The 14,459-nt window shown below is 35.4% G+C and overlaps 1 protein-coding gene across 1 annotated transcript; it reads right to left on the bottom strand.

Annotated features, from left to right (window-relative positions):
* Nucleotides 1–533: 533 nt before the first annotated feature.
* LOC112053134 (regulator of hypoxia-inducible factor 1-like) lies at nt 534–13,846 on the bottom strand (the record flags this gene model as incomplete). Its single annotated transcript, XM_052890974.1, is given in 7 exon segments — nt 534–719; nt 3,993–4,159; nt 7,375–7,462; nt 8,248–8,350; nt 9,808–9,964; nt 12,713–12,883; nt 13,695–13,846. Coding segments are annotated over 7 exon segments (1,024 nt in total), but the record flags the coding sequence as incomplete, so codon positions are not given.
* Between the last annotated feature and the right edge of the window lie 613 nt (nt 13,847–14,459).

Below are 14,459 nucleotides of genomic sequence, written 5' to 3' on the forward strand. Positions count from 1 at the left end.
TAACACCCCTTGCCCCGCCGTTACCGTAACCGCTGCCAAAGCTAGGAATAGCGGGGCTGCCGGGGACTAGGGGCTGTGTTGTGTTTGTTCTGTCCATATAAAGTTTTGCCCGATACTGACCACGCTGGGCATGCGGGTTGGTCAGCGCAGTGCTAGATTTCTCGTGCCGATGTCGCTGCTGCCCGACACCGGCCTGAGGCATTTCGTAATCTAGCCTGTGGGAATGGATATACCGCCATTCGTCGGTCGCCAGAGCCTCGTCGGTCCATCTGCAGGGTGCACCACGAGCAGGTGAGGCTGGCAGTTGGGGAGACTGACTGGTACTAGCCTCCCCCTTACACCCCGAGCAATACTTATTCCCTTTTAACGTTTGAACAAGGGGCGTGCACTTTGAACATCGCACCATAAAATTTTTAGATTCGTCTCGGGTCCCGTAACTACGGATTTATTGATGTAAATAAAAACCAGATGATGAGACATCTAAACCAACTAGGATTTCTCAAAAAAAAAAATAAAGAAACTAGCCTACTCACCAAGCCTGTGGTAAGCAGAGATGTTCAAACGGGAAGAGGTTCGGCATCAAAATCACTAGCTGCCACCAGTTGCTTCTGCATAAGTCACGCTCACGCTTGACCACAGCGTCCCACATAGGGCCAGACCCCAAATGTGGGACCCAGGTCATTGCTAGACCCATCACCACCAGGACAGCGGGCATTAACCTGGAATATAATTATTTTAATAACTTTTATTTTGTCACTGAAAAACATTGTAACGAATATGTCGGGGAATAGTGGGAGTTTTCAATATTTTCATACTGTTACTATCGCGTTGACGTAAACGCGAATTTATATGGAATTGAAATAGTTGTGCAGTAGTGCCACTAGATGAGGCTGTTTCAATTCCTTTGGCGCAGCTTCAATTTGCGTTTATGTTATCGCAATAGTAACAGTATCAAACTGCCACTAGGCCCTCAGTAATATCATATTTTAATTTTCTAATTTGCACAATTTTTTTTGGCACTATTGTTTTATTTTAATTTACAAAAGAAAATAAAATTGGTATTTGATTCAAGGTAAAACGCTATTCAAATATTTAACAGCATTCCTAGGAAAATATAAACTTTAATAACGAAAACCATCTGAGTGACAAAAAATTTAAAATCAGAAGAATTTATCCGAAAAGAAGAATCTTTTGTACTTCTATTCGATCGGCAAATGAATCATAAATATTAATTTGATGTAATATATTTTACACTGATTTCCACTCGTTACATGTTACTTAATTCTAAGTGTCTGTCTTTTTATATCTGTCTGATATAAAAATAAAAAATATAAAAATACGTAGCAATTTTAATACCTGAGCGAGGCCTCCTAACACGGGTTATTATATACCTACAAGGAGGTTTCGGCCGCTATTTGTTATAAATGTGTATTACTAAGAAATAAACGATTATTATTATTATATTTCAGTAGGAATTGTTCTTTGTTGAATATTACCAGTACATCAGTATTACGCTTGCTACTAACATTTCGAGCACTCAAGGGATTTTATCTTCGCTTAAGATATACCTACTTACATCATATGAAGTACCTACGTTAGACCTTGTCCAGAAGGGGCGAATTCGTCGCCAATCGTTTGGCGTGAATTCATACGCGCGTTGTCGAAGTACTAGACATAAATACATCGCGTCCACAAGCATCGCGCGAATTAAAAATACGCGCGTAAATCGCGTGCACTACGCCAGACTCTCGACTCGCGCGTGATTCGCGCTAATGCGCGCGAGTCGAGATACTAGGGGACGCCTTGTTGCGTCCAGTTAACGAGCGAAATCTAGAGCGAGTGCAACTCCATGTTTCGCACTGAATTTCTCCCCGAATGCTCGCGCGTTGGTACGCACGTTGTGGACGCAACGGTCGCGCGTAATACGCGCGAGAGAATCGCGGCGAATTCGCCCTTTCTGGACTGAGCCTTATATTTCAGTTCGATACGCCCAAACTGTTGGCCGTTTGGGCTCGTTGATAGATCAATCAGTCTGTCAGGGTAGCTTTTTATATACCAAGATAAAAACGATACGAGGAAAATAATGACCCTGTGCGGTTTTCTGGTTGGAAGAAAGTGTAAATAGTGTGACACCCTTGAATTATTGATGTATTGTCATCATGCGTAAATGAAATAATATACACGCGAAAGTTTGTATGGATTTTTGGATGTTTGTTACTCTTTAACCCCTCAACTACTGAATGGATTTGGTAGATAGTTATTTCACTAGATTAATAATAGGCTACTTTTTATCGCGAAAAAATCCATGGTCTTTGGGACATTTCCGAAAAACTGATGGTTATGATAGTATGAATGTATGTATACTTTCTTGTTGTGACTACAAATTTTGAATTAAGATAGATTATATCCTGGATTATCACGTATAGGCTACTTTTTATCCCGGAAAAATAACATATTTAATTTTCGCGGATAACACCGCGGGTTGCAGCTAGTTATTATCCATAATGTAAAAATTAACCCCCGACTGAGTAAAGTTCGTAATTTAAAGAATTTGAAATTCTGTTATTTGAGGCATTTAAATTATTCCAAAGTGTATTTAAGAACCTCCTCTATATTTATTAGTTACGTTATTTCTGATCCAAGCTAGAATGTACCGATTTAATTATATTGATATAAGAAATTAATTTTAAAATAAGAAAACCAAGTCTGTATTTTAAAACAAAGAGTAGGTAAAACAAATTTAATTATACTGTTTTTACGATGCCTTAAGATACATTGAAAACCCGATAATTTCAAAATATTTTCAACCCTTGTTTCACTATCAATATTAATAATTATTTTCAGGAGATGGTTAGGTACGAGTAAAGAAACGAATAGTAATTTTTACAAATATTATTTTGAGGCTTAAATCAAGTTAGGCAAAACATTGATTACTTATTGCTTAATTTTTATTTATATATTTTATTCAATCAATACATATAAAAAAATTTAAGTGTCTTACTATGATTTAAAAAAAACTGCATTTTCTCAGGTAATTTTGTTGTCTATACGTTATTAAAACACAAATAATCTCTTGTCATCAGTTTGAAATGTCTGTCTGTCTGTCTGTTGGTCTGTCTGAAGCACCATAGCTTCCGAACGGATGAAGCGATTTTAATCAATTAAGTTTTTTTGTATGAAACGTGACTATAGTGCGAGTGTTCTTAGATAATTTGTTTGATGAAAATCGGTTGAGCCGTTTAAAAGTTCTTGGGGGGTGAAAGTGGGGAAGAATAACCAAATTTCTGCAAATATACTCAGTGAGGTCTCAAATGAAAGATAATATTGATGACTTGATCGAGAGTGTAATTAAGAATTTCATAATTTTCTAAGGGTTTTTGAATTTTCAATTTTATTTCAAATGCTGTGAGTGGAGTTGGACTTAAAAATATTTGCTGTTTTTTTTTTTCAATCCCTTAATTATACCTTCGTGTTCATTTTTGAAGTGTAAAAACACGAAGCCACAACGTGAATAAAGAAATTTGTATTACGAGTGATGACGTACTCAATGTGCGAAACCAATGACAATTCCGCGACGCTTTGAGGCCCATCTAACGATCTACGATCGATGGTCCGCTAGTAACAAATAAAAAGAAAGACAAACTGTTACACAAGCAAGTAGGATAGTCTCAGACCAACTATTGTATAGGACCTGCCTCGCTAGACGTTACTTTTCTGTCAAAGTATATGATCAACGATCTAATGCGATTATAAAAACTGTCTCTATAGAACCGATGTTAAATAGTTGTAATCGTGTTCGTCGGTTAAAGAGCTCCGTAAAAATACCTTTTTGTGTTAATAAATGGTGTAAAAAACGGGCAAAAACTTCTAGTTTAGTATAAGATATATCCAAAATCTAAGCTCGTTTTCCTCAGAAAACGAGCAGACAGTTTTGTTCGTGACTATGAGTGCGATACAGATCCTTCTATAATTGGTCTGAGAGGATAGTTTACCTAAACCATCTGTTGACGATAGCCATAGGGACAGTTCGTAATGTGAACTGGTGAGTTTCAGCGTACAACATCATCTTGTAAGCCATCAGGAATCCTCCCATCACAAAGAATATTTGGACGATTATTCGGGCGTTGAATAGAAGTGACTTGAAGAAATCGTCGTAAGACTGAAAAGAAACACATGACATATTAAAAGGAACGAGGTCGAAACTAGTATTATAAAGAGGTAAAGTTATTGTTGGTTTGGAATACTTGACAGATTTAAAAAATTCTTTCATTACTAAAAAGCTACGTTTACGACGAGTAACATAGGTTATCATTTTTACCCTCGTATTCCCACGAAATGGGCGTGTTTTTAAGAAGGTTTTTCCATCAATATTTTTATTATGACTAATATTATCATTCCCTTCCAATAAGTCTAAGACACTGTGCTAGGAGTAGGTAAACAATAATCCAACGGACAAGGTTTGAACTCATAACCTCTTGGCGTGAGCCCGGTACCTACACCGTTGAGCTATTGGGGCTTAAATTTTAAGCTTTAATTCTGGTTTTTTAGTTTTTTTTTAAGATAGCCCTTGACTACAATCTCAACCGATGGTAAGTGATGATGCAATCTAAGAAGCTAACTTTTTAGGATTATTATCTTAATCTTAACTTATCCCTTCTTCTACATCGTACCCAAATGCTAAATCGCTTGGCGGTACGACTTTGACGGTAGGGTGGTAGCTAGCCACGGCTGAAGTCTCCGCCGAAGTACCTTGTATTTATATTGTTCTTAAAAAATTGACTTAAGTATTACATTTTGTACTCGTATATGCACAAACGGTGAAGGAAAACATCGTAAGGAAACCTGCATACCAGAGAATTTTCTTAATTCTCTGCGTGTGTGAAGTCTGCCGATTCGCATTGGGCCAGCGTGGTGGATTATTGGCCTAACCCCTCTCATTCTGAGAGGAGACTCGAGCTCAGCAGTGAGCCGAATATGGGTTGATAATGATGATGATGAAAGGCACAATACACATAAGCTTACTCTTTCAAAAGATACAATACAACTGAAAAATCATAAACCTTGCCATCTCATCAAAAGATTTAAGCGATCACTTGAACATATAAAAGAACCGTTGAACGCGGGTATGAATCAGTAGCTACGAGTAGCTATAAAAGGTGTGTTCACGCAATATGCATTTGCAACACTTTCCGGATGACCTGATATTGCTTGTAATGTGATTACACGTCAGGATACGCTACTTGGAACTACGAGTATTATGGCCTAATAGTATTCAAACAATGTGTAGGAAATAATAAAATTTTATTATACAGAAAGATGTATTACTGTTATACATCATAATCATGCGTTGCAAGAACCAGCTCATGACTAAGGGCCCCGTATGGGTTCGAAACTAGTCGGGCATACTCCGCCTAATATCACGTGAATTTTAGCAGTGTTTCATAATCAATTAATATTACTGTTATGTTATTGAGGAATTAACGTATTATAAACCTTTTATTAAAATGGAATTTAAAATAAAAAAATAACCCCTTAATACAAGAATAGTGTACTTCCAAGATGGAATTTACGAGTATTATGAAGTTGAATAATTTTGTTCATTTAAATTGGATTAGCCCCTATTCGCACAATTTTTTTATAAACGGACGTTAAAAAAGCGTCCAAATACAACAAATGCATTCCCAACTATATGTTCACACGTCATCGTTTTTATTTAACTTAATACTATTTTAAACGCTTTTTTAACGTCCGTTAAAAAAAACTTTCGTGCGAGTAAGGGCTAAATTTATACAAATAAAAAAAGGAATAATTTGATTGTTTGTTTGTTTACATTGAATCTACGGAAACTACGGAACCGATTTGAAAAATCCTTTCACTGGTTGGTAGCTAAACTATTCCCGGGTGCAATGGACTTTTTTCGCTGATGAAACCGAGTGTCGTCTGCTAGTTAATAATAATAATGTACTTACTGTGTAATTGTGAATCAAAAAATTTTTCGTTAAAGAAACTAAGAAGGTATATTAAAAAACAGCGTTCTTCAGTCGTTGTTTTTTTTTTAAAGAATATGTATAGTTCTTTTTAGAGTTTTGAACATTGTGTTGTTAACATAATGAAGTACGGAGATTTCATTAATATTTATCAAGTTAAAAGTCTCCAAAAAATATAATAAAGAACTTTTAGCGAACACTCATCAAATATTCGGCCGCATAAATGGAACAAAAGCTGTCTAGTATACCTACCATAAAACCTAGATTTTTATGCAGTAAGACATACGTACGACAAAATAGTCGCAAATATTTATATAATTTTTGAAAAAGCGGTGTTAGCTCATGTTCCTATTAAATGTTTTACTAATGTTTGTTTTTCACTTTGGTTTTCTAATTGCTTTTTTTTAAATTTTATTATTAATTGAGCTTAAATTAAAAAAGTGCTTAAATTAATTTAAATTAAATATATTTATTTAATACTTTTTATTATATGTCGAGACATGTTCTAATGAAAATTTCGTGTTCTCAGTTGTTCCAAAATTGTGCGATATTTTGCGGTCAACGCTATAAGATACGACAAAATTCAGTTTAATTTTCAGTTATTTATCATAGCCAAAATATTGAGCATTTTATCGCGAAAATATTTTAAGAATACCTGCTCGTATACAAAAAAGAAGAAAAGATATATTGGATAAAATTAAAACAGAAGCCTTTATTCAATTTCATTTATAAAGCACAAGCGTAAATCTTATGTGTGTAAGGAAGCCTTAGATATGAATACCTCAGCGTTTCCTCAGACAACCCCCAGCGCTGACAGACGCCATTTTTTATTGGATCATAAAAGACCCTTGTAGGTTATTCGGTGAATACATCAATTGAATAAATAAAAGCTAAAATAACATGTTTATATACAAGACATTGACAAACTTACAGATCAGCTGTGGTTGTTTTAGACATATTTTTGAGTTTAATAAAATCTGGCATCTATTTAGTTTTTTTGTTTTTTTTTTTCTCTACAAGTTAGCCCTTGACTACAATCTCACCTGATGGTAAGTGATGATGCAGTCTAAGACGGAAGCGGGCTAACTTGTTAGGAGTACGATGAAAATCCACACTCCTTTCGGTTTCTACACGACATCGTACCGGAACGCTAAATCTAATTAAAAATAAAAAATTTGTTTGGTTTTCTTACAATCATGTCTAATTCTTATAATAAGAGTTGGGATTTCTTTGCAACTCCAAGCACGTTTCACAATCACACCGAAGTATTCTCAAGAGATAGAATTTGTATTCACAAATTACGTAAAGTCCAAAGGTTTATTATAATTTACACAGTCATATAGGTCTTTTTTAAAAAATATATTGTATTTTTTATTTAATGACTTACTTTCTCTATGAATTCCGGGTTTTCAGTGTATCCATATCCAATGAAAATCATCGAATGAAGACCGAGAATCATAACCATAGTGTAAAATCTGCAAAATAACAATAATAAAAGATCCAAAAAATTCAGATAAATACAATAATAAACTTTTGGTTAAACAAATCCTAATCAATTAAAATTATCACTAAATTGAAAGTTTCTACAATGACAAGTAAGCAATTAATTAATTCAACAATTCATTAATCAAATGAAAGGTTGAGCGAATTAATTGAATGTTGTTTGTATCTATGAGACCAAAAACATTCATGCTACCATATTTTTTAACAAAAAAGGAGTAAGGGATGGATTATTTTACTTTAAAAGCTTATTATTCGCGGGAAATACGTTCTCTAAATGTGTCGCAAACACAGAAACCGTGAATATGGACTGGTATTTTATATGGGATTATAAGTATAAGTATAAGTTCTTAGGTGCCAAAATAAAAAACAAATATATAAAGAAAAGACAATGAATTGAAGTTATTGATTAACTATTGTCTTCAGTCTTAGACAATGGTTTAAAGAATTTTGAAATTTTTTCTTGCTTGACATTTTTTAAAAGCTTCTTTCTATTCAGAGTGATTTTAAGCAGTGGTATTCTTAAACCATCCATTCGCAATTTAGGCAATAGGTATTTAAAGTTTAAATTTGCAGATTTTACGTCAGTTTCGTCAGTCAGATCCGCGAATAGCGAAATATTTAGCCGCAAATATAGGAATTGGGGCGCGATTTTTTAATCCGCGAATAGTGAAAGCGTGAATAAAGGAAGCGTAAATAAGGAGCTTTTACTGTATTCCTTATAGTCTAATAACAATTAAACCAAATTTGATTTATTTACCTCATAGCTTGAAAGCATTTGAATATCCCACCTTCTGCGCTGCCTCCATGTTTAAGAGCCTTCCAATTCTTCTGGACACAGAAAGCCAACATGAATCGGTTACCTAAAGCAAAATGTAAATGATTACGACATTTTTACTCATTGTCTAAGATCCATATTAGAAACGACCTTCACCAATCTGTTTAATGGATGAAAAATGTTTTAAGCTAAGGTAAAAAATATATTGCGAGTAGGTTGTCTAAAAATTTCCTGGCCAAACGATTATTAACCGTTATTAACTATCATTAATTATGTTTGGCCAGGAGTTTTTGAGACAACTGACTCGCAAAATATTTTTAACATCAATCATCAACAATTTTGATATAAACATTTGTCATCCATTAAACAAATAGGTGAAGGTCGTTTAATTTGGATCTTCTACTATCGATAGTCCCTATTTAAGACCGCGTGTAAGTCATATAATATATCTAAATCTCCATTCCTATAAAGGAAGAAACCGAAGAGAAGAAAGACAAAAGAAATTTGGAATTATTGTGGACCTAAACAGTTCGTAATATAAATTCCCTTAAACATTGTAACTTTTTGACTGACAATATTTCTTATAAAATGTATCTGTTCATTCACAATTCTTAAATTATTAACTCAAATATATTACATTCATAAACGGAGTTCGTCGAAGGTCGAAGCTCACGAAAAATCCAACTTGACAGACGTGACGAGAAAAATCACGCAAAGAAAAAATAGAAATGTATCGAGCTTCGTGTCAAGCGAAAGGTCTCGAAGGCTTCGTAAATATATTTTTTTTACCTTTACACATATTTCTTTTATATTACATTATCTGTGCTCTGTCTGTAATATAAGCTTTTTTTGATTCTAATTAAAGAAGTTTTGATCACGTACTTATTGATCTCACTTTTAAGCCCTTATATAGCTCAGGGGAACACTTTCATCATTAACAGCCGATGGACGTCCACTGCTGGATATAAGCCTCTAGCATGGACTTCCAAACAAAACGGTCTCAAGTCGCGAGCATCCAGCTTCTTCTTGCAACCCGCTTGACGTCCTCAGTCCACCTAGTGGGGGGTCGACCAACACTGCGCATTCCAGAGCGGGGTCGCCTTTCCAGCACCTTGGGACCCCAACGTATATCGGCTCTTCGAACTATGTGGCCTGCCCATTGCCACTTCAGCTTTGCGACTCGCTGATTTATATCAGTGACATTGGTTCTTCTGCGGATCTCCTCATTTCTGATTCAATCACTCAGAGAAACCTCAATCTCGCTCCATCGCCCGCTGAGTGAGTTTGAGCCTTCTTATGAGGGTTAGCGAACAGGTCTCGGTTTATTTATTTATTTAAATAAAAATAAATAAATAAATAAACTTAATAATAAGATATAATCGCTCCACGGTAAAGAGGCCAAATCACTCATCACCTGTCATCATCAGAGGCCGTTCTTTTTCACAAAGTACTTTACTTTGTGAAAAAGAACATACCTTGCTAGTGTTTCCTGTGAAGCTTTGTTATAAATAGATTAGATTTTTATATATAAATAAAATTTACCTTCGTTACTTTTCGTTGGCCACAGGAAGTAATACGCCGAACATCCCAGATTCACAAAAAGTAATAGCAACAATAATGCCCCTACGATATAGTCCAATGTATCGACTGGTATGTGGTCATTTTGGGCCTTGCAATATCTCACAGATAAAGAATCTACCTGGTAACAAAAAACAATGATAATCACTAGTTTATGGTGATGATTGGAATTTTTTTTTTTTTTATTTTTTTTAATTTTTCATTCATCATTATAGGTTTTAAAACTTTTCATGACCAAACTGCTGAACTGATTTCGATAAATTTTGGTGCAGTGATAAAATGGGACCTTAAAGCTAAACAAAAGTTACTTTTAACCCGGAAACATCAGCTAAGGCTAATGCGGTATTTGTTAAAAAGAGAATTTCACATGGACTGCCTTGTGTAGCTCATATTATTTAAATATATAACTTAACGATGTGACATAAACTCAACTGAATGTTTCCGTTTAACGTAGGTATAACAGAAACAAACAAACGTATCTATACATCATCATCATCATTAACACCATACGACCATAGCTTAACGATCACAGCTGGATATAGTATCTCTTGTATAGACTACCAAACACCGCGGTTTCATAAAATGGATAAATAACGAACGTTAATAAATGTTAAAATCTGTCTCCGATTTTACTACGTATATAATTATAGCAATAAACCAAGCCTTTGGAAGTTATACCCATGGGAAGTCGAGAAATTAGAAAACGCCGCAAGCGTTTCTCGTTAGTGAAGACCATTACGGAACCTTGGAGTTCATGAAGGGTTAAAGTATTTTACATCCTTTTATTACGCGGGTAAACTTAAAAAGTAGGTAAGTAAAATTCAGAAGGGTCGCCCCAAAAGTTCATCTTTTAGAGAATTGTTTGGGCTAGTTATTACCTTACTGAGGAAGATGAAGGATTTAGCATAACATTATTTTAGATGCAATTATATAATCTCTCCTAATAGCTATTAATGTATGTAACATTTAACAGTCAGTTTGTTTAATCACGCAGTATTTTTTTTTATTTAGAAAGCACACAATAGAAAACTATACAAATCATGCCCACGTGGAATAGTGGTAAGATTACTGACTGCATTTCCGCGATGGGCACTGGACAGCCAGACCAATTGAGCCAGCCCTTCTGTCACCGGTCGAGGCAATTAGCCGCGATGAAATAATTCGGAGTATTTTTTTGGTACTAATTGGTATTAATACATGGCCAAGGGTCTGCATGGCAAAAGGAACAAATTTGTAACTGTAGAAAGACATACTTAGTAACCGTTTCAGCTTTTTCTGCTGCGTAATATTAGGGTAAGTCCAGGATAGATGCCCCACTTTTTGAAAATGCTAAATAACTCTGAATTTTATAATCTTAGAGCATTGCGTTCTTTGGGAGATATTAAATATATTTCTTAATGTTCTATATTATTTGAATCGTTCTGATATAGACTGTATAGATTTTGTGTAAATTGTAGTTTTTTGGACCTCTAAAAAATGGGATAGACGCCTACTGTGGCGGATAGATGACTTATCATGAAAAAGCTTCTGAGGATAGGTGCCCTTAGTGGCGATTGGCGACTTAGTTTAAACATTGTAGTTGGTTTGTTCTGAAATCAAAAAACTATATTATTATAATCAGTCTTTATGGTGTTTTATATAACTTTCATTTTAATTTCTTGGCCATCTTCGTTAAAGTTATGCTTTAGCTGTAGCTTTTTAACAAACTGGTATGCTAACTGACGTATTGCTGTTCGGTCCGGCGGAAATCCAGCTTCTCTTAATTTGAATGTAAGAGCCACGAGTCGTTTTTTGTTATTACAGGATGTTTTCATAAAACAAATAAAAATAAATGCTGGATGTATATAATATTTTTTTAGTAATAATTATGCCAGATAATAACTACAATGATATGATGCAATACAATACAAAGTAAAAGTAAATCAAATTTAAAACAACAGTACATATACAGTTATTTTGAAAATATGATTTGCCATTAATGGCAAATCTTCGTCTTAATATTTTGGATGGTATTTCTTATATTCTAGAAATCTGATTTATCTTCCTTTTTCATTTCTTCAAATGCTGCTAGCATACTGTCTTCGGTCTAGGTTACAGTACGAAGGACAACACCCAGTTTTCTTTCATATTTACGAGGCATTTTGCTCTCCTGCAACAATACAACACTTATAATAAACAGTTGGGGATAGTTGCCCTTAGGGGCATCTATCCTAATAAAAAACGGGGCAACTATACTTTTTGTAGGGGATAGATGCCTTTATCGATAAAAACAAAAAAAAAGTTTCAATTACTATAAAATGTATCAGTTTACATAGGCTAATCTTCAATGCAAGCAGACAAATAGAAAAAAAATAGACATTATAAGCGAGAGAAAAAATACACTGTTGAAAATACTTACGAATCTTATTTTGGCGCCTTTTGTCGTCTCACCGCGGAAGATTTTTACTCACACAGACGAAGCGCATGCATTCCGGTCAAAATTCCTCCCGACACTAAGGTTTGCGGGGGGAGGACTCGTTACTTACAGTAAAATTTAGCTCCTACAGTGCTCCTAACATAGTGAAATAAAAATCGAGTCATCTATCCCACTGGGGCATCTATCCTGGACTTACCCTATAGAAATAATTTTATTCTCTACTCTGTTTTAATCCAGGGTTTTTATACATACGTTAAAACGGGTTTATTTAGATCTAACGTCAGGTCAAAATAAGGTAAGTATGTTCAAAAATACTTACATTATGTCTGCTCTGTGTAACTTTAATAGTATTTTCGACTAAAATTAAATTTTGCTCATGAAAATAACACTATCTCTGGCGTTGGTAGCGAATGTAATGAAAATTATTATTTTTTGCCTGAAATTTTTTCATACCTGTAAGCCGTATTCCTGGTGAATAGTTCTATTGAAGCATTCCTTCAGCGCAGCTTTAGTAGCGTCACTAACATTAGCATGGGTGTCATTTAGACCACAATGTTCGGAACCACATACTCCTCTGTGTAATTTTGTATGCTTGTAGTTCTTATACGAGAAAGTTGAGAAGTTCTGTAAGCAAACAAAAATATAATTATGTACATTTAGCAGTTATTAAATATGAGTAGTATTCCCATTTGTATGGACACTAACAGCCTCTGTATATATTCACTTATAAACTTTGTATAAAATCCATTTGGTAGTGGGGGTAATGATTAAGTGCTAATATTCAGGTCTGAGTAATAGGCAATTAGGCTAATTGTCCTCATTTCATTTAGTCACATAGTAAACAACAAAAGTTATTATTTTTTTCAACTGCTGGTAAGTGATGATGCAATCTAAGACGGAAGCGGACTAACTTGTTAGGAGGAGGATGAAAATCCACACCCCTTTCGGTTTCTACACGATGTCGTACCGGAACGCTAAATCGCTTGGAGGTACGTCTTCGTGGGTAGGGTGGTAACTAGCCACGGTCGAAGCCTCCCACCAGCCAGACCTGGACTAATTAAGGAAACCTCAATCGGTCCAGCCGGGGATTGAACCCAGGACCTCCGTCTTGTAAGTCCACTGCGCCACGGAGGCTGTCATAGATTATATAGACACATTTTCGTAACGTAGATTTCACATCTTCGCAGCATAGCTTCATAGCAAATCTCAGGTGGACAAGCTCCCTTAATGTACTCATTTAACACGTTCGCTGCGGTACGAGGTCAATTGACCGCGTACACCTAGTCTCTTCAAGAGTTACGAGGTCGGTCGACCTCGTACCACGCCACATACAGTCTCAGTATGGGGTCAAAAAACCTCGTACCGCACCAGAGGAAAGTACAGAAAAATCAGTACCGCAGTGTTAATAAATAAGTATTGAATCATGTTGACTTACTTTAATGAATTGATACAACGGCGTGCCATCTTCTAGTAAATCGAAGTCCACGATGCAATACACTGAGTTCGGTTTTCTCAGACACAAGTCGAAGTCATCCAGTTGAGACAAAGCCGGCATGGAGTAATAGTCGAATGGTTCCAAAACTGCATCTTTTGAAACAAAAACAAAAGTACTTAAAAAATATTCGACTAAAAATTAGCACTAGGACCAGTTGGTCAACCTAACCATAAGTTAGTTTCAACAACGTCGTTTGTGCCAGCTAATATAGCCTATAGCCTTCCTCGATAAATGGGCTATCTAACACTGAAAGAATTTTTCAAATCGGACCAGTAGTTCCTGAGATTATTGCGTTCAATCAAACAAATAAACAAACTCTTTAGCTTTATAATTAGGCATAGGTTCGAATCAGGTCTGGGGTATGCACCTCCAACTTTTCAGTTATGTGCATTTTACGAAATCAAACATTACATGTTCGTTTCGTTTTAAAGTAAACAAAACACATCGTGAGGAAACCTTCGTACCTGAGAATTTTCATAACTCTCCGCGTGTGTGAAGTCTGCCAATCCGCATTTAACCAGCGTGGTGGACTAAGACCTAACCCCTTTCATTCTGAGAGGAGACTTGTGCTCTACAGTGAGCTGACCATGGGTTGTTGATGATGAATAATAATATTTTATGTTCGACCAAGATCATATGAAGCTTTCGATTAACTGTTGGATCAAGTGATACAAAAAATATAGTAATAATAATTGAGACTACTAG

This window comes from Bicyclus anynana, unplaced genomic scaffold (genome assembly GCF_947172395.1).
Source record: "Bicyclus anynana unplaced genomic scaffold, ilBicAnyn1.1 scaffold_104, whole genome shotgun sequence".
Classification (NCBI taxonomy): Eukaryota; Metazoa; Arthropoda; class Insecta; order Lepidoptera; family Nymphalidae; genus Bicyclus; species Bicyclus anynana.